The 22154-nt window shown below is 38.9% G+C and overlaps 1 protein-coding gene across 1 annotated transcript in view; it reads right to left on the bottom strand.

The window, feature by feature from the left end:
• CTNNA1 (catenin alpha 1) overlaps positions 1-22154 on the bottom strand; it is a 183638-nt gene that overhangs the window by 154982 nt on the left and 6502 nt on the right. The window contains exon 2 of the mRNA XM_061189651.1: positions 380-486. Within this exon, the coding sequence (XP_061045634.1) occupies positions 380-484 (105 nt within the window). The 5' untranslated portion in view covers positions 485-486. The remainder of the gene's footprint in view (positions 1-379; positions 487-22154) is intronic.

Raw genomic sequence — 22154 nt, 5'->3', positions numbered from 1 at the left:
CCTCAAGTTAAATGACCTGTTAATCAATCCTAGACAACAAAAGGTGTGTTAAGCAGGGTGAAGAGGCTTAACAGTCAAGGATCCGCATCCTATCTTTTTTGGAAATACTTTTAAGTATTAGTCGCACTACATACCACTAGCCCCTATTACTGCCAATAAGACTGGAAAAATGGCAGCAAATGTGTTTCTAAAGGGCTAAATGAATCCACACATCAATATTTAACTATTAGTGGAGCCAAACTGTCTCATTACTATCAGTCTAAACTCAACCACTCAAATTAAGGCTTTAAACTAAATAACCTTGCCTTGTGTTTATTACCCGGGCCTATTGCTATGGAACCATGTTACAACAACTATGTATTTGTTTGCAGATTCTTACCTGGGTAACAAGAGGCTCCAACAGTCTTTCAACTGCCAGAGTCCTGATCTCTAGACTTTTGGGGTCCCATTTGAAGTTTATGTTGCCTGCGTGGACAGCAGTCATTTCTGAAAGAGAAAGAGACAAAGTCAGGCAAGTATCAAACACAAACATGAAACATATAACAAATCTTCTCCTACTTAAGGACTTTTATACCAGGAAAGCTACAATCACCACAAGATGAAAAAAATTCTTACCAGCCTGCACATGAGGGCCCATAATTCTTACAACCTCTTACACTTAAGATTTCGAGTTTACAAACATTAGGGCTACTGTAAGAGGGCATTCCCAAACACACAGAGCTTTTCCCTTTCGGCTTCTCTGGCACCAAGACACTTCTACCTCCAGTTTTTCCACACTGACTTAGAATTAGGATGAAAAACTAAAGTGAAAGAAGACTAATACAGAAGATTCTGGTTTTTCTTATTCCAAAATATTTATAATACACTATTATCTAAAAGGTAAACCTCACTTCAATGTTTGATGGATTCTTAGAGAATATCTTGTCTTACTGTATTAAAACATAATGCTTAAGCCTACTGCCCTCTGCACCTACAGCTATTATCACTTGTAGCCAGAAGAAATTTCAAGTCACACTTAGTCAAATATCACTGTATCAGTGTCAAGGTAAACCTCCATTAGACAGAAGCTTTAAGACTAAGGGAAAAGACTTCAGCCAAAATACCAAGCAGTTGGTGTTTGTTTCTAAAAGTAGTGCCTCAAAGATTAAAGAAAAACCAGAAAACCAGGTGAGACATGTAGTTGAGGTAAACACTAAAACTTTCCAGACAACAAACTGTTCATAGAAATATAAAACCTTAAAAGGGTGCATTTTTGTGAACAAGAAATTCTACCTCTCAATTTTTATTCTAAAGGAAAAATTAAGGTACATGTAAAAACTTGGATACAATGATGTTCACATCAGCACTGTATACAATCATTAAAAACTGGAAGCTACCTAAATTTCAAACAACAGATCACTGAATAAATCACACAACCAACCACACAAGGGGATACTGTGCTACTCTTAAAAAACTATACTGACAAAATTTAGAAAAAACAAAAATTAGTGTTCTCACTGCCCAGGTCTTTATTTCTATTAAATACTATTTCCTTAAAAAAAAAAAAGGCTTATTACAGGTCTGATGTATCCTATTGTGCAGAAAGCAAGGAAAGACACAAAGACTAACAAGATCATATCAAAAAGATACAAGAACCAAGGGCTCCATTGGCTAAATTCACAAGTTGAGTATGAAGAAGAATAACTAATGACTGTAACTGCCTATTAGATAGCTATCCTATGACCACAGGGATCCTCAAAAGAAAGGGGGTGGGAAGAGAATTTCTGTACCATAAATGTAGAATAGAATTAGAAAATGACCATTTTGTAAACCCCAGTGTGATAACTGATTCAAACACGGATTATCAATGAATGTTAACACCATTAGGTGATAGGCTATTGGGGAATAGGGTATTTGTAAGGTGCCAAAGTATCACCTGAACAGGTTACTTACTAATTACAAAGGGGGCAAGATATACCTTTACAATGTTGAGATCTAATAATCATCCCCTTAAATAACTAAACTTAGTATTGCTAATAATGCAACTCTGATAGTATATGCCTAACATAATGAAATATGAAGTGCCCTACGTTTCCTAAAAAGTATTCTTAATGAAAAATAAGTTTTAAATTTTTTCAAGAGCCTCTGTATTACTATAAACTGAGCAAAGTTAGCTGTGCAACAGCAAAATTAAAATTAAATGTCTAACCTGAGTCTAATGAAGCCTCTGCACAGGGATTCTAAACCTTTTTCAATGTACGGATCCCTTTAGCAGTCTAGTAAAGCCTATAGACTAATGTTGTCCAATAGAAATATGATACAAGCCACCTATGTAATTTAAATTTTTCTAGTAGCCGTGTTAAAAAAGTAAAAAGAAACTAATGAAATTAATTTCAATAACATATTTTATTTAAAACAGTATATCTAAAATATTATCATTTTGTTATGTAATCAGTTTTTTTTAATTAGAGATGTTTACATAAGTACCAAGTGTTGGAAATCTGGGATGTGTTTTACACTTAAGGCACATTTAAATTCAGACAAGCCACACTTCAAGGGCTCAATAGCCACATGTGGCTAGTGGCTTCAGTACTGCACAGGGTAGCTATAGACCCTTTCTCAGAACTTTTTTTAAATGCATGAAATACAATTCAAAGGATTACCAAGGAAACACATATACTGAAATTCAGCTATAAAAATACTTCACAAATGTGTGATGCAGTAATATATATGCTCTTTATTAACATATTAAATAAGATGTCAAGGGACTTCCCTGGCGGTGCAGTGGTTAAGAATCTGCCTGCCAATGCAGGGGACACGGGTTCGAGCCCTGGTCCAGGAAGATCCCACATGCCGTGGAGCAACTAAGCCCGTGCACCACAACTACTGAGCCCGCACTCTAGAACCTACGAGCCACAACTACTGAGCCCGTGTGCCACAACTACTGAAGCCTGCGCGCCTAGAGCCCCTGCTCCGCAACAAGAGAAGCCACTGCAATGAGAAGCCCGTACACTGCAACAAAGAGTAGCCCCCGCTCGCCGCAACTAGAGAAAGCCCGCGCACAGCAAGGAAGACCCAACGCAGCCAAAAAAATAAATAAATAATTTTTTTAAAAAAATGTCAAGAAGTCTGATAACTACTTCAAAGTAATAATGAACACACACTTTTTCAAAATACATTACAATTGCTGCATATATGAAAAGCACTGAGATTCCTACTAGTGGGACAAAGTTAGAGGTTCAACTGAAAACTGGAGTTGGTTTTCTATTGTTAATAATAGAAGGAAATGCTAAATTCCTATTAATAATAACAACAAAGACAAAATTTTTCCAATTCAAATTCAGTGCAGGTTAAGAAACCCTAACCTAGACTGTATTGCAAGTTTATATGAAGTACAGACGTTTATAGGGGATACAGATGCATGTTAAACAACACTATGAGGTAACAGACAAATCCAGAATGTAAGGCATCCTACAAGACAACAGGACCTTAACTCGTCAAAAAGTCAATATGGGGGGTGTGGGGAGTATTTTAGACTAAAAGGCTCAGGAGACATAAGAATCTAATGCAATACATGTATATTGTTTGGATCCCAGTTTGAAACAAAAAGCTATTAAGAAGACATTTGCAGGAAAATTAGTAAATTTTTAATATTAAATATTAGATTATATTATGGCATTAATGCTCAATTTCATAGATGTGATAATGAATTGTGGCTATACAGAAAAAGTACTATTTTTAGGAGATGCATGTTGAAATATCTAGGGGTGAAATGTCAAGATGACTGCAACTTTCAAATTCAGTGAAAGTAAAAATACATACACAGAGAGACCAAGGAATTATGAAAAAATATTCATAAGTGTTAAATTAGATGGAAGACATGTAGTGTGTGGCTGGGTGTGTATACCTGAAATTTCTCATTTTAAAAATGGGGAAAATGTAGAGGTTTATGAGAAAATGTTCAAAATACATACTACTGAAGACGGAAAGGGGATTTTGAAAACAATATGAAGTGTAACTGCAGGGGGATATATAAACCAAAATATTAACAATGATGTTACCTCTAAGATTTGGGGATTATGAGTGGTTTTAACATTCTTTTTTATAATTGTATTTTCTGATTTTATAAAATTACAGGTATTTAGAAAGTTGTTTTTGTAATGAAAAAAAGTAGAATCTTTATTTTACAAATTGTAAGGACAATATAATCAAAAGGCAGGCTTGATCATCACTTAATCACTTTGAACTTGTTTCCTCATTTATAAAATAAAACTATCATTTACTTTTTAGAAAAAGACTATCAGGGACTTCCCTGGTGGTCCAGTGGTAAAGAATCCACCTTCTTTACCTGTATGCAGGGCACACAGGTTCGACCCCTGTCGGGGAACTAAGATCCCACATGCCACGGGGCAACTAAGCCCGCGCGCCACAACTACTGAGCTCTCGCGTCTCAACTAGAGAGCCTGGGTGCCACAAACTACAGAGCCCACACGCTCTGGAGACCGTGCACCACAGCTAGAGAGAAGCCTGCGAGCCGCAACGAAAGATCCCGCATGCCTCAACAAAGATCCAGTGTGCTGCAACTAAGACCCGACGCAGCCAAAAAAATAAAGAAAAGAAAAATAATAATAATACCCGATGCAGCCAAAAAAATAAAGAAAGGAAAAATAATAATAATAATAAAGAAAAAAAAGACTATCATTATCTTTAGATGGCTTTTGTGAACATTAAATTAAATAAAACAGACTGTGATCCACTGAATGAGTCCACGCTAATATGAACAAAAGAGAAGAAAAGTTCCTCCGTAATAGGAAATTAACGAACAGAGAAGGAATAACATATTTACAAAAATCACCATTTAGGAAATATCACAATAATATTCAGGCAAGAATTATCAAAGAATGCTAAAGCAAACAGATGAAAAGTTTACTAAGAAACTGAGTACTTACATAGTCTCATAGTAACTCCCAACAGATTACTGATTACCAAGAGGGGAAATATAACACCGCAGTGCAGAAACCTGGCAAACACCACCTTAGCCAAGTGACAAAAATTAACACCCCTAATAATGGGACAAATGGACATCATGTACCCCCTGGTACAATGCACTGAGAAGGATACAGCATCACCTTCTGTGGTATTTCCTACCAATAGTACATAACCTCAATCTTGTCATGAGGAAACATCAGACAAACTCAAAGTGATGGATATTCTACAGAATAACTAGCTACAGTCTTCAAAAATGTCAAGGTAGGAAAAACAAAGATAGGCTGAGAAATTCTTCCAAATTAAAAGAGGCTAAAAAAGACATGAAAACTAAATGCAGTCATTCTGGACTGAAAATTGTATTAGGAGGAAAAAGAAATTGAGACAACTGATAAAATTTGATCAGGGATAAAATTTGATCAGGGACTCTGAAATAGATAATAAATAGTAATGTATCAATGTTAAATTTTCAAATTCCCATCATTATATTGTAGCTATGTCCTTGTGACATGTAATGGGAATGATGTCTGCAACTTACTCTCATATGGTTTAGAAAAAAACTAATGTATTAAATATATGTATATATACAGAGAAGAATGGAAAATGGGAGGGAGAGTGGGAAGGAGAAGAAAAGAAGGGAGAGAGGAGAAAGATAATGAACAGAGGGAAATTGAAGGGAAAAATGAGAAATAGGATGGAGAGAGGGAGGGGTAGCAGGAGAGAAGAGAAGGGAGGAGGAGCAGAGGGGAAGGAGAAGGTAGGAGGAGAGGGAGAGGACAGGGAGAGAACAAGGAGGGGGAGGGGGGAGGGGGGAGGGGAGAGGAGAGAAGAGGGAGAGAGACGTCTTGAAATGTGGCTAGTGTAGCTGAGAATTGACTATCTTTATTTTATTTCATTTTAATGTTAAATAGCCACCAGTGACTACCTTATCGGACAGCACAGTTCTAAACCCTCTACAGAAAGCAACATCAGACATCTAAATCCTATATTTGAATAATGACCAGGACAAGGTAGAACTGCGCGTGTCTGTGACCAGTACACTCTTAACAACTTTAGTATAAAAAATATCTGTTTGTATCCTCTCCCATAAATGCATGCTTGAGGCACAAATAGGTAGACTCCTTTAGATATAGCTGAAAATATTACTGGAGGCATCATCTAAAAACTCTAGAATCGCTGAAGATGGAATGCCAAAAGGAATGTGGATATGCTTAATCTGGTAACACAGAATGCCCATTTCCAGGGAATTTGTTTCATTTCAAGTGGGCAAATTTGCTCTCTACACTCATATTATGTCAAGCCTATACTTTGGTTTTTAAAGGTTATTTGCCCACTAAACATCAGCCCAAGTCAGTAAACCCTAGGAGATGGGAGTCCTTTAGATTGCTATAGGACTGACAACAGCTCAAGCAAATGTCATCAAATGTCAAAGATAAGACATTTCAGAAGGAATGATTTTTCCCCATGGATCCCACATTTCTGTATCCTAGCATTCCAGCCACTGTATCAACACAAAACAGAAAATCTTTCAAAGGTTGCAGAGGGAAGGAGTCAAAAGACAACTTAAGCGAAGCTAGCTGCAAGAAGACATGTGGTCACATTTGGATTTTAATTATTAAACAAGTACAACATACAACAATTCACTTTCCCAAAGAAATACACCCTTTCATTTTTTTCTTGAAATAAAAAGCCTTCTTGAAAGGAGCCCAGGGAAAAGCACTTAGCCTAACCCCTGCCTGAGGAAAGGTACCTGGCCTGAGGACTTGATTACTTTTGAAAACCAGCAAATCAAGGTCCAAACACCATACACGTGCATTCTTACAGTTTTAGAATCCATTGCTCGGGCCCAATGAGCAAAACTGGAGACCAGGATGAGAGTCCTGAGCTGAGAGAGAGACAAGGTCTCAGGCCACAGGGAAGCTGCCAAGGAGAAGGAAAGCTGTTTGGAGGTAACTCAAAGAGGGAGCAAGCTGCCCAAGGTGAGCCTGGGAAGACTGGATCAGTCCAGTAACGGGGAAAAAGGCTTCAGACACTTGGAGAAAAATTAGGACTGCCTTAGAGAAAGAACAAGAGTCCCCTGATGATCTGTACACATGTTGATAATAAAAATTTTTTAATTCTCAAAAAAAGTCTTTTTGGTCTTTTGTTTTCCCAATTACAAAATAATTTCACTTTCTTATTAACTGGGAAAAAAGTCAGAGTGTAAGCACAATAATGAACTGCAAACGACCCTGACCTCTCTGGGTCTGGGGAGACCCACTAGGGAGTGGTAAATGGGAAAAGCATGTGCCCAGCTTCCCATGAGCTCCAGGCAATCTTTATCATGCACACCTTTGGTTAGCAGATCATTCAATTTTTTAAGACATCCAAACTTGCAGATTTTTACATTAAATCTCCCAACTTTAATGTTAGAAACTTGTTCCAAAAGATTTTACCACTGTATGGGACAAACACTCATATCTGAGTACTATGTTTGCCCTGTTGGTCAACACTTTGCAATCACTAAACAAGATTTTCCCCTGAAGTCCTTTCTGATTCCACATCCCAGAACTCCACATCCTCTTAAGTACTGTCTCTGAGGAGGTAGGTGTTAAGGCAAAGGACTCAATCACTCACTTCCATTGAGAAACTTGAAATATACTGACACTTGAAAACTGAGAACCCATTCAGTGTGTTTTCAAGTCTTTCAATAACCATGATGGAAGCAGACTGCCTTGTGAGGAGGCATCTTTAATCAAAGGCCCCTCCAAGAGTGACACCAAATGTTATTAAACTATACTACAGAATCAAGTTATGCTTTTGGTAACCCCCAACCCTAAAAGGATTTCAAAAAGCGGAGGTAGAACATTTAAAAATCTAATGAAGGGCTTCCCTCGTGGCGCAGTGGTTAAGAATCCGCCTGCCAATGCAGGGGACACGGGTTCGAGCCCTGGTCCGGGAAGATCCCACATGGCTGTGGAGCAACTAAGCCCGTGCACCACAACTACTGAGCCTGTGCTCTAGAGCCCACGAGCCACAACTGCTGAAGCCCATGTGCCTGGAGCCCATGATCTGCAACAAGAGAAGCCACTGCAATGAGAAGCCTGCGCACCGCAACGAAGAGTAGCCCCCGCTCACCACAACTAGAGAAAGCCCACATGCAGCAACGAAGACCCAATGCAGCCAAAAATAAATAAATTAAATAAATAAATTTTAAAAAAAAGAATACTGACCTTTTCAAAGTTTAAAAAAAAATAAAAATAAAAAAAATAAAAAATAAAATCTAATGAAAATACGTTCTCTGGAAAGAACATGGCTCCTGGAACCAGCTTCGTCATTTATTTATTCTCTGACCTTGGACAAGTGACCTCACCTTTCTGGATCCTCAGTTTTCTCATCTATAAAATGAAAGGGGTTGAATTCTAAGCTCCATGTCCTTCCAGCTCTGAAATTCTAGTATTCCTTTCATTTAAATGGTCTCTCAGTAGTCTCTAAACTGTTTCATTAAACGTAATTGATTTTTCCCAGGTGTAGCCTGTGGTATTCCTACCTGTATTTTAAGTTTTAACGTGATAACTATGCTTATGCTTCTTTATATGCCTTAAGTTGCTGGCAAGGTACTTTATGCAAAGATGCTTTATGCAGAGCAGACACAGTATTAGCTGAATTAAATTTATGCAATCTGATTTTAAAATATTTACAAGCCTACCAAGACAAAGCTCCTGCCTCAATCTTAGTCATAGCTTCTGCTTCTCTACAATTAATGGCATTGTTTAGAGTAACTAAACAAATAACTTTTAAACGCTTGGCAATTTCTAGTTTTCCAATTAACTTACAGAGCACTCCTTCACAAGATCTATTACAAAACCTACTAGAGCTAGCCAACCTTAATGAATTACAGCAACCTTAGGTTTTTCCAGAAGGGATCATGCTTAGTGGAACGAAATTAAAAAAACTGTAGTCACTCAGTCTTCATTACCTTATAAATAGCAATCCTGGCTATAACGCAAAAGTTCACTATAAATTCAGAAAGGGGCAGAGATGGTAGGCATTTGACTAGCAATCTTCATGACAGAAAGAGAAATGGAGAAGCAACAAGCAGAAAATAAAAGCATAGTTCCATCAGAACCAAGGAGGCTGATTGTTGGCAAACTGCCTCATTCGTGCAAAGAGCTATATACCTTCTCCAAAAATATTAAATGTTCATTTACAACAGAATGGCCACATTATTCTTAAAATGTGTCTGCTCCAAAGCTTTAGAATATCCGCACCTAGCTACTAAATGCCAATTTTTTTTTTAAACAGCAAGGTTAAGTTAATGCAATGTTAGAATGGCTCATTTAAATGCAAATCAGGAAATTTAGAAATTAAAGTACCCACAGTAACGTTAACTGTCACAGTGCACAAGATATAGGGCTGTGGATTACTCAGGGCAATCGTAGGGATGCCAGGTTGCATCTGCATTAAACAGAGTTAACACAGCTGTTGGAATCTCAACTCTCAAATCTCCCGGTTACTGTCAAAAAAAAAAAGGTAACCTTTATAATTAAGACTCACTCCAGGGACTTCCCTGGTGGCACAGTGGTTAAGAATCTGCCTGCCAAGTCAGAAAGAGAAAAAGAAATACAGTATGCTAACACATATATATGGAATCTAAGGGAAAAAAAAAAAAAAAAAAGAGGTCATGAAGAACCTAGTGGCAAGATGGGAATAAAGACACAGACCTACTAGAGAATGGACTTGAGGATATGGGGAGGGGGAGGGGTGAGATGTGACAGGGTGAGAGAGTGTCATGGACATATATACACTACCAAATGTAAAATAGATAACTAGTGGGAAGCAGCCGCATAGCACAGGGAGATCAGCTCGGTGCTTTGTGACCACCTAGAGGGGTGGGATAGGGAGGGTGGGAGGGAGGGAGATGCAAGAGGGAAGAGATATGGCAACATATGTATATGTGTAACTGATTCACTTTGTTGTAAAGCAGAGGCTAGCACACCGTTGTAAAGCAATTATACTTCAATAAAGATGTTTAAAAAAAAAAAAAAGAATCTGCCTGCCAATGCAGGGGACATGGGTTTGAGTCCTGGTCCAGGAAGATCCCACATACTGCAGAGCAACTAAGCCCATGCGCCACAACTACGGAGCCTGCACTCTAGAGCCCACAAGCCACAACTACTGAGCCCGCGTGCTGCAACTACTGAAGCCCTCACGCCTAGAGCCGGTGTTCCGCAATTAGAGAAGCCACCGCTATGAGAAGCCTGTACACCGCAACGAAGAGTAGCCCCCGCTCGCTGCAACTAGAGAAAGCCTGTGCGCAGCAACGAAGACCCAATGCAGCCAAAAAGTTAAAATAATAATAGACTCACTCCAACACCTATTTTACGAAATCCACCCCCAAGCCTGTCACTTTCTCCTAAAATGTAAACGAGTTGGGAATTGGGGGAAGAGGGCCAAGGAGAGATAAGAAAATAAGAAGTATAAAAGCACAGGTTCAGACTTCCCTGGTGGCGCAGTGGTTAAGAATCCGCCTGCCGTTGCAGGGGACACGGGTTCGAGCCCTGGTGCGGGAAGATCCCACATGCCGCAGAGCAACTAAGCCCGTGCGCCACAACTACTGAGCCTGCGCTCTAGAGCCCGTGAGCCACAACTACTGAGCCCGCAAGCCACAACTACTGAGCCCGCAAGCCACAACTACACAAGCCCACATGCCTAGAGCCCGTGCTCTGCAATAAGAGAAGCCACTGCAATGAGAAGCCTGCGCACCGCAACGAAGAGCAGCCCCCGCTCACCACAACTAGAGAAAGCCCGTGCGCAGCAACGAAGACCCAATGCAGCCAAAAATAAAATAAATAAATTTATATATTTAAAAAAGCACAGGTTCATGTAAACAAAAAGAAAACCTGTTCCCCTCCCTCCACCACAAAAAAAAGCAGTCTCTTTCTAATCACAAGTACAATATCATTGTCCAAAAAAAAATGCTTAGCCTTGGTCAAACCTGAGAGCCAAAACATAATCAGAGTAAAAAGTTTCCATATACGGCAGAATACTGGATTACATAAACCAGTGATCAACTCATATACAAATACATTTTATGTCAGGCACTTATATGGCACATAGTACAAGCTGTCACTCCTCTTCCAGGTATATATACATCTATAAGAAAAAAGACACTTGGCTAGATCTTTATTATTTTTTTAAGATTATAATTATTATGATTACTTTTATTATTATAATTATTTTTTTAATTATAATTATTTTTAATCATAATAAAACATACCATCACTCTCATTTTGTTTCTTACCTTCTCTAGAGTACCAAAGGCAATGTGGAGGGACTTCCCTGGCAGTCCAGTGGTTAAGAATCTGCCTTCCAATGCAGGGGACTCGGGTTCCATCCCTGGTCGGGGAACTAAGATCCCACATACCGCGGGGCAACTAAGCCCGCGAGCTCCAGAGCCCGTGTGCCACAACTAGAGAGAAGCCCACGCGCCCCAACGAAAGATCCCACAAGCTGCAACTAAGACCCGACGCAGCCAAATAAATAAGTATTTAAAAAAAAAAAAAAGGCAATGGGGAAACACAGGGAACAACTGAATGAAAGAACTTCCATGCCACAAGCATTAGGAGACACAATGATTACCAAGAGCACTAAGCAAAGGACAAAAGGTAAACCTAAAAAAACAATGTTCAGTCCACCATTTAGCCATTCAATCAGCAAATATTTTAGTGCCTTCTCTGTATAGACACTATTTGAGATCAAAAATTCTGCCTTCATGAAACTACACTGTAGTAACAGTATAAATAAGTAAACAAATAAGACAATATCTGTGCTAGAAAGAAAATTAAGCAGGGTAATGGTAATGAAACTAGGTAGGGTCCTTCCAGGGCCTTTCTGTCTGGGTAACACTTGAGCTGAAATCTGAAAGTCAAGGAAGAGCCAATCAAGTGAATTATTTGGGGGAAGAGCGCTGCAGGCAGAGGTAACAGACAAGGCAGCATTTCCCAGGGCTTAGAGAAAGAGGTGGCCAATGTGGCTGGAGCATAGAGCAAGAAGAGGTGAGAGAGATCAAGTGAAGGAAAAAACAAAAACAAGCTCCAGAGCTGCTGAAGTAACTGCAGTGTGGTCTGGATATCTATGTTCGTTTACTTAGCTTCCACTAGACATGGCTGAGACCATCAACAATGGAAGTGTTTAAGAGAAAATTGCACTAAGCCCTCTAACAGGCAACTGATTATGGATACACAGGAAGTCCCTGTTTCCATAAGAAACTGGATGACTCTGGTCTGAAAAACAAAGATGAAACCAGCATGTGGACTGGAAGCACAAGAGAAAAGAGACAAAGGGGAAAAGAGGGTTTTGTTTTACAACAATGGGACTAAAAGGCAGAGAAACCTCCCACACAGCTGAGAAGTGCGCAGGAAGAAGAGGACTGTACTTTCCTTGGAGAGCCAGGAGAAAAGATGCCCGAACTTAACTAGAGTCTAGGAAGTTACCCAGACTGAGTGAGAAAGCAAGAAAGAACTGTCTCTAAAACTTGTAGTATATACCTTTGATGACCTAGTTTGTCATTCACTTGTCAATGACTGACCAATTACCACATCCTGGGGATCCTGCTAGGTGCCAGGAACGTAAAGACTAATTAGAAATCCCTACCAGATCATCACAGCAATTAATTATTAAGTACAAAAGGAAAAAGCTGCCTTTAAATGGAACAATCTGGCAGATGCCACTTAATCACAAGTGTTTAAACTTAGCATCACCACCAGTAGAACAATCTGATGATCATTTCAATGTCCTGAGAAAGGTACATCATCACACATGTACTGTTCCTGCCAAAAGTGGCAACAATAAGACAAATCCAAACTGTGGACATTCTATAAAACTGGCTTAAACTCTTCAAAAGTGTCAATGTCATGGGGGGAGAAAAAGACTGAAAATCAAAACTAAAGAGATACAGGGGGCTTCCCTGGTGGTCCAATGGTTAAGACTTCACGCTCCCAATGCAGGAGGCCCGGGTTCGATCCCTGGTCAGGGAACTAGATCCCGTATGCCCTAACTAAAACGACCCCACATGCCACAACTAAAAAGACCCTGCGTGCTGCAACAAAGATCCCGCGTGCTGCAACTAAGACCCTGCGCAGCCAAATAAATAAATATATTTTAAAAAAGAATATAATTTGAAAAAAAAAAACTAAAGAAATGCAACAACTAAATGAGGTATGGGATCTTTTACTGATTCCTGGATTAAAAAAAAAACAAAACTATGAAGGACATCACTGAGACAACTGGTGGAATTTAATATGAATATGGACTGTACATGAGATCAGTACTTCTGGGAATCTTGTTAAAAGGCAAATTCTGAATCAGTAGGTCTAGGGTAGTACGTAAGAGTCTGAATTTCTCACAAGTTCCTAGGGAGAGCAGACACTGGTTCTTGGACCACTCTATAAAAGAAATCATGTTTCTGTATCAATGTAAAATTTCTTATATAGTGTAGTTAAGTAAGGCAATGTTCTTACTCTTAGGAGTTACATGCCAAAAAACCTAAGGGTGAAATACTTGGTGTCTGCAGTCTACGTTCAAATTCCTCAGAAAAAAAGTTTATGTAGAGTAATGGAGCAAATTTGAAAAATGTTAACAATTGATGAAACTAGGTGAACTGAAGAATCAAGTGCTCGTTGTATTACGCTTTCAACTTTTCTGTATGTTTGCAGAATTTCAAAAACAGTTGGGGGAAATGCTCACAGTCTAGAACAGAAAATAGTTACAATAAAACAGAAAGTGTAGAGTTGTACAGTGAACCACCAGTGCAAAGAGGAGCACCCAGGAGGGAATCCCCAATGGCCAGAGAGTCCTCACTGAGGATCTGATGTACTGGGAGGGAGGGAGGGTGGTTGTTTCAGTTTGTGCAAAGGGACCAGAGAACTCTGGCACCTTCCAAGAACCACAAGTGTGAATGAAAAATATGACAGATAGTGAAATGGCAGAAGATAAGGCTAAAAGATAAGCAAAGAAATTAAGAAGGCACTGGAGGTTATCTTTCTTAACTTGAAAATACCATTCTATAATACTTGAGAAATCCTGAAATGCACCCCTCGCCCCAGAAAAAACCCTCAAAGACAAAGGAGAAAACCCCACCTCTTACAGTAACCATAGTAAAGACCAAAAGCCAACAGCAAGCGCCTTCCTGGCCAGAGCAGCACTTTCCCAATCTAAAGGACTTCACGCACATGACCGCAGAGCTCAGTTCCTTAAACCCCACAAGGCCCGAGCCAAGCATTTTCCTCCCCATCTATTCCACCTTGGCCTTCCTCATCTCCACCTACCAAAGCTCCACCAAACCAGGGCCCCTAGAAGGAGACTCTAGGCCCCTTTCCTCCTCTTCCCTCCCCTCCTCTACACCTTAGTAAATATCTCACTCTACTAACCCTTCCCATTCTCAAGAGTCTTCTCATTTCCAATTACCCTCCAGACAGCCCCAGTTATCACTGTCATGGAATCAACTCTCCTCTGAAAAGAACTTGGCATTGCTTCCCCACCACAGGCAGGATGAAGCGGAAACTCCTACAAACAAACCTTACTCACAATGGCCTGCCAACCTCATCACCTGCCTCCACTCCAAACTCTTCTCCAGATAGTATATGTCTCCAGACCTTTATATAACCGCTATCCTCTGCCCAGAGCACCCCTCCAGACTCTTCCATCTTCCTTCAAGGCTCACACAAATGTCCTCTGCTTTCACAGAAAAAGCTGTTCCCTCTTTTCTGGGTTCCCCCATCACTTCACAAGCATCTCTATTTCAGCACTTGCCACATAGCACGATATCAGTGTGTCCATCTCCCATAAAGCTGAGAGCTCCTTTGAGTAGAGAGATCATTCCTTTTTTGAGCATGGTAACTTTCATCTAACAACATTCTATAAATGATTAACTGAACTGGCTCGACTGTTTTTAGATTTCATCTAGCAACACCGATGTGTGTGCAAAGGACTAAGAAATCTCTCTCCCGTTATAGATTAGCAAAAAAAAAAAAAAGGCAGGCTTAATAAATGCATTGTATTTAACTGAACCCTTCCCCCTGCAACTGAGATACAGCAAACTAAACACTACCTTAGACCCTAACTCAATAAAGATACCTAGAAAACATTACCTCTTTCACAGGTCTTAATGACACCAAAGAAGCTTAAAATTCTCTCAAGGGTTGCCATCTTCCATTTCCTTGAGTTTTTTCCCCTCCTCCCAAGGGATCAAGCTCACATTTCACTTATCCACTTCTGTGCAAAATGACAGGTTTCTAAAGATACACTTCAAAGTCAGTCCAGAGCTTTTCTGAGAACATGATGACCCCAGGTCCAAGGAAGCAAGAAAATGATAACAGATGATTATAAGAAACCTTTGCCAATTTAGAGATCCCCAAGAACAGAAAACACCCAAGAACACTGACTCGTCAGTAATAATAACCTACTCTTTCAGCTCTGCTTTATTCAGTGCACTATCATTTTCCACAAACCATGATTAAGAGTCTAAATTAATACCGAAATATTTAACATAATGAAATATTCAACATACCATGAGAGAACAGTAACAATGCTTCTTTGCTTGGAAACAAAGCATGTATCAGAGTTGCACAGGGCAAATGGACTATTAGCAAAGGCTCCTATTCTTCATGTAACTTGAAATGGGCCACAGTGAATGCGTTTTCTGAGTTATGATAGCACTTTCAGTTTCAAGAACAGTCTGCAGTCTAACCTAATAAACCAGTACATGTAATCTGATAATTAACCAGGCTTTCAACACACTCTTCAAATCATAATGTCTAATACTAACAAAATAAAATAAAACATAGCAATAAAACATTTTCAAAATACAACTGATGAGCCACTTACTTATGACAGTATTTAATAATGAAATCTCAGAACAAGATAAAGAAGGAAATCCACAGCTCAATATAATTAAATGGAATAGCCAAAATGAAGTAATCCAGAAAAGAACTACCCTTTAAATTAGCAATTAAGGAATTACATCAGTTATCTAACACTAAGATTAAATTGAATTAAATTACTTCATCACAAAAATTAAATGCAAATGATAAATTTTTTCTTCTGTAAAGTCCTCAAAGTCTTTTTTTTTTTTAATTCTTACAGATGATGGTGGGAATGTAAGTTGGTACAGCCACTATGGAAAACAGTATGGAGGTTCCTCAGAAAACTAAAAATAAAATTACCATATGATCCAGCAATCCCACTCCTGGGAATATACCCAGATAAAACTATAATTCATAAAGATAGGGACTTCCCTGGCGGTTCAGTGGTTAAGACTCCGCACTGCCAAAGCAGGTGGCGCAGGTTCCATCCCTGGTCCAGGAACTAAGATCCCACATGCCACGTGGAGTGGCCAAAAAGATTTTTAAAAATTAAAAAAAAAAAAAAGATACATGCATCCCTATGTTCATAGCAGCACTGTTTACAATAGCCAAAACATGGCAACAACCTAAATGTCCATCAACAGATGAATGGATAAAGATGTGGTACATACTCAGCCATAAAAAGAAACGAAATTGAGTTATTTGTAGTGAGGTGGATGGACCTAGAGTCTGTCATACAGAGTGAAGTAAGTCAGAAAGAGAAAAACAAATACCGTATGCTAACACATATATATGGAATCTAATAAAAAAAAAAAAGTTCATGAAGAACCTAGGGGCAAGATGGGAATAAAGACACAGACCTACTAGAGAATGGACTTGAGGATATGGGGAGGGGGAAGGGTAAACTGTGACAAACTGAGAGAGTGCCATGGACATATACACACTACCAAATGTAATACAGGTAGCTAGTGGGAAGCAGCCGCATAGCACAGGGAGATCAGCTCGGTGCTTTGTGACCACCTAGAGGGGTGGGATAGGGAGGGTGGGAGGGAGGGAGACGCAAGAGGGAAGAGATATGGGAACATATGTATATGTATAACTGATTCACTTTGTTATAAAGCAGAAACTAACACACCATTGTAAAGCAATTATACTTCAATAAAGATGTTAAAAAAAAAAAAAAAAAAACTACCTCTGAATGGAAGCAATGGGTTTAATCAGTTCTGAACTTGAACAATCTCTCTGTTTCTCTGTACCACTAGAAAGAGTGGTGTGTTTAGCAAATATTGTTAATGTGCCTGAAAGTCTACCTTCAAAGTCTCTACAGAGGTTTAACTGCATGTAAGCCAAGGGTCACCCTTAGGGTTCTGGTTTTAGTCCATCTTATAAAACTAAGACTGTAGTGTCCTCTGTATTCCTTTAGCATCATCTAAATAAAGTTCTAACTAATATTCCCAAATGTTATGTTATCTTACAGGTGAAGGGCAACCACAGGTTTAAATGAAGACAAACTGTAACCATGCAGGCCGTTCTTGTGTTGGAAATGTGACTGTTAAAATTCTCCCAGTAAAGTTTCGCAGTTTTGTCCCCCCAAAAAAATGTGGTACACATATACAATGGCATACTACTCAGCCATAAAAAAGAATGAAATAATGCCATTTGCAGCAACATGGATGCAACCAGAGATTATCATACTAAGTGAAGTAAGTCAGAAAGAGAAAGACAAATACCATATGATATCACTTATATGGGGAATCTAAAACATGGCACAAATGAACCTACCTACAAAACAGAAACAGAATCACAGACATAGAGAACAAACTTGTGGTTGCCCAGGGGAAGGTGAGGAGGGAGAGGGATGGACTGGGAGTTTGGGGTTCATAGATGCAAACTATTACATTTAGAATGGATAAACAACAAGGTCCTAAGGTATAGCACAGGGAAATACATTCAATATCCTGTGATAAACCACATTGGAAAAGAATACTAAAAAAATGCAAAAAAAAATTCTTACAGATGAAAATTACAACTACCACGATAAAATTCCCTCTCTTCTTTTACTACAATGGGACCATTGAACAGATGACAAGAAATTTTAAAAATCTAATCACAATACTCATACAATACTTGTTCCAAATCATCAAATCTTTGTTACAAATATTTAGAATAACACTCAAAGTTGCCTTTCAAACTGTATTTACCTTATATGCATTGCTCCAAACTTGCAGCTAGTGAAAAAGCACAAATTAAATCCCAATCAAAAGGGGGTTTGATAGATGACAGCCCATCAACAAGTAAATAGAAATGCATGGTAATTTCAAGCTCCATTAGAAATGGAGTTGGCGATATGCTTACACACAGAGTAAGTTTGATAGTTATAAAAAAAAAACTAAAGGGGAAAATAATGAACATTTAGAGGCTCCAACAGAGAAAGGGCAATGCTGAAGTTTTATTTTGAAGCACGGTTATTTCTGCACACTCTGAACTTTCAATAATGGATAAATTTAGTACAGTGCTCTTGCAAGTGAACAAAACAGCACGAGACAGGGCAAGTAAAGCCAGACTGTTCACCTCCCTGTTCACCTCCCAGTTCGGCCCATTCAGCCCAGGCCCACAACATGGGGGGCTGAGCCAACCACTACACTGCACAAGCAACAAATACCACCCTCAATGTCTGGAAGCAAGCACAGTGGCACCTAGGCAAATTTTAGGAACTGTTGCTCTGTGAGACTCTCCGCAATGCCTGATGTGTTTAACTTTTCTTCTTAAGAGAAAACAGAAGGTACTAATAAGACAAATCCTCCAACACATAAGGTATAACCAAAATTCCTTTAAGACTTCTAAGTGTGTGGCTTCACAGTCACTCAAGAGGAAAAAATGATTTTGGCTGGGAAAGCAGAAAGGATAATTGATTTCATGTTTTTCACTATTTGTTTATCTCTATATAGAAGGTCAAACTTGCAAAATACATATTTTTTGAATGAATTTATTTTTACCTGTTTATTTTTTCACTTTTTATATGCAGTAAAATTCACTCTAGTATACTATTCTACGACTTTTGATAAACTCAGTTGTATAATCACCTCCATAATAAAGAGATAGAACAGTTTAAATAATTTATTTTATTTTCACAACAGCACACACATACAACTAAACCATAGACCCTAACTGCACCAAAGATTATTCACTTCAAGAGCAAGTTTGGCATCAAATTACTGCAAAGCTACAGTAATCAAAACACTGTGGTACTGGCATAAAGACAGACACAGAGATCAGTAGAACAAACTAGAGAACCCAGAAACAAACCCTCTCATAGTCAAATGATTTTCGACAAGGTGTCAAAACTATTCAATGAGGAAAGGACAGTCTTTTCAATAAGTGGGGCTGAGAAAACTAGATATCCACATGTAAAACAATGAACATGGACTCTTACCTAATATCATATATAGTAATTAACTCAAAATGGATCAAACATCTAAATGTAAGAGCTAAAACTATAAAACTCTTAGAAAAAAAAAATCACAGGGGGACTTCCCTGGTGGCACAGTGGTTAAGAATCCACCTGCTAATGCAGGGGACACGGGTTTGATCCCTGGTCCAGGGAGATCCCACATGCTGCGGAGCAACTAAACCCGTGTGCCACAACTACTGAGCCTGCGCTCTAGAGCCCGCAAGCCACAACTACTGAGCCCGCGTGTCACAACTACTGAAGCCCACGCGCCTAGAGCCGGTGCTCCGTGACAAGAGGAGCCACCGCAATGAGAAGCCCATGCACCACAACGAAGAGCAGCCCCCACTCGCCACAACTAGAGAAAGCCCACGTGCAGCAACGAAGACCCAATGCAGCCAAATAAATAAATAAATTTTTAAAAAATCACAGGGCAAAAGTTTCATGACATTGGACTTAGTAATGATTTCTTGGATATGACATCAAAGGCACAGGTAACAAAAGAAAAAAATAGATAAACTTCACCAAAATAAAAACCTGTGTGTACCAAAGGACATTATGAACAGAGTGAAAAGGCAATCCAGACAACAGAAGAAAATTACTGCAAAACATATATGTGAAAAGAGATTAGTATCCAGAATATATAGAAAACTAAAACTCAACAACCAAAAAAAATAACAAACAACTCAATGATGTGCAAAACACTTGAATAGACATTTCTCCAGAGATATACAAATGGCCAATAAACCCATGAAAAGATACTCAATATCACTAATCATCTGGGGAATGCACATCAAAACTATAATGAGATATCATCTCACATTCATTAAGATGGCTACTATCAAAAAGAAAAAAAAAAAGAAAATAACAAGTGTTGGTAAGGATGTGGAGAAATCAGAACCCTTGTGCCCTGCTGGTTGGACAGCAAAATGGTACAGCCACTGTGGAAAACAGTATGGCAGTTTCTCAAAAAGTTAAAAATAAACTTACCATATAATCCAGCAATTCCACTTCTGGGTATATATCCAAAAGAACTGAAAACAGTGTCTCGAAAAGATATTTGTATACCCATGTTCATAGCAGTACTATTCACAGCAGAACTATCCAAATGCTTATTAGCAAATGAAAGGATAAGCAAACTGGGATATATATAAAATATTATTCAGCCTTAAAAAGGGAAGGAAATTCTGATATATGCTACAACAAGGATGGAACCTGAGAACATTATGCTAAGTAACATAAGCTAGTCACAAAAAGATTAAGATTCCACTTATATGAGTTACCTAGAGTAGTCAAAGAGACAGAAAGAAAGGTGGTTGCCAGGAGCTGGGGTAAGGGGGTAATGGGGACTTGAAGTTTAATGGGTATAGTTTTAATTTTACAACATTAAAAGACTTCTGGAGATAAATGGTGGTGATGACTGCACAATATGAATGTACTTAATACCACTGAACTATACATTTAAAAATGGTTATGTTGGTAAATTTTATGTTATGTGTATTTTACAATTTTTTAATTTAAGAAAAAAAAGGAAGGGAAGAAAATTCTGACACATGCTACAACATAGATGGACCTCAAAGGTTAAGTGAAATAAGCCAGACACAATAGGACAAATATATGATTCCACTTATATGAGGTACCTAGAATAGGCAAATTCATAAAGAAAGAAAGTAGGTAAGAGATTACCAGGAGCTGGGGAGAGGGCAGGATGGGGAGTTACTGTTAAATGAGTAGAGTTCCTGTTTAGAATGATGGAAAAGTTCTAATAATGGATGGTGATGATGGTTGCACAACACTGTAAATGCACTTAATGCTTAAAAATAGTGAAAATGGTAAATTTTATGTTATGTATATTTAACCCCAATTTAAAAATATTATTTTAAGAGTAGCAAATCTTTTCCCCCAGGAATTCCACTTCTAAGAAGTTTCCCTTAAGAAGTAAGGACAGGCAGGGCTTCCCTGGTGGCGCAGTGGTTGAGAATCTGCCTGCCAATGCAGGGGACACGGGTTCGAGCCCTGGTCTCGGAAGATCCCACATGCTGCGGAGCTACTAGGCCCGTGAGCCACAATTACTGAGCCTGCGCGTCTGGAGCCTGCGCTCCGCAACAAGAGAGGCCGCGATAGTGAGAGGCCCGCGCACCGCGATGAAGAGTGGCCCCCACTTGCCGCAACTAGAGGACGCCCTCGCACAGAAACGAAGACCCAACATAGCCATAAATAAATAAAAACTAAAAAATAATAAAAAAATAAAAACTTAAATAAACTGGATGTAAAGCCATGCTGCCTCCACCCCCATATCGATCTGGCACAATCCTATATATAGCGTAAGTATATCTACTCATATTAGATATGAGCCAGGTATCACAAAAGACTAAAAGATACAAAAGAATGTAATTGCCTTGAAGGAGCTCAGCATGTAACAAAAGAATTTATGGTCCACAAGAGTCTTTATGAAGGTAAATCAGCAACTCAGTGCTATGTAAATAACTGAACTAGTGCACTGGTTTTACTGATAAGACAACTTAATATGAACCAAAACATGTCCTGTCCAGCAGTCCGTAACTAAAAGAATAAATGAGCATTCTATCATATTAGACATTAAAATAAATATCCTTTGTAAGTCATCTTAGTCATTACATAGATGACAGTTCAAACTCCCCAACTGAGACTCATAAGATTAAAAACCCCTAAAAGCAGGTTAACATCCATAAATCATCAGATAATAGACACATAATCAATGACAAATTAGCAACAGCAGGAAACCCCCTACCATACAATTATTGTTTGCTATGACATTTTAAGAACTACATTTTAAAAAAATTCTTTCCAGAAGTTGGCTACAGGGTTTCCCTGGTGGGGCAGTGGTTAAGAATCCGCCTGCCAATGCAGGGGACATG

Source organism: Eubalaena glacialis, chromosome 4 (genome assembly GCF_028564815.1).
Source record: "Eubalaena glacialis isolate mEubGla1 chromosome 4, mEubGla1.1.hap2.+ XY, whole genome shotgun sequence".
Lineage (NCBI taxonomy): Eukaryota > Metazoa > Chordata > Mammalia > Artiodactyla > Balaenidae > Eubalaena > Eubalaena glacialis.
The sequence above is the reverse complement of the archived record's forward strand: the minus strand, read 5'-3'. Positions and strand labels throughout refer to the sequence as shown.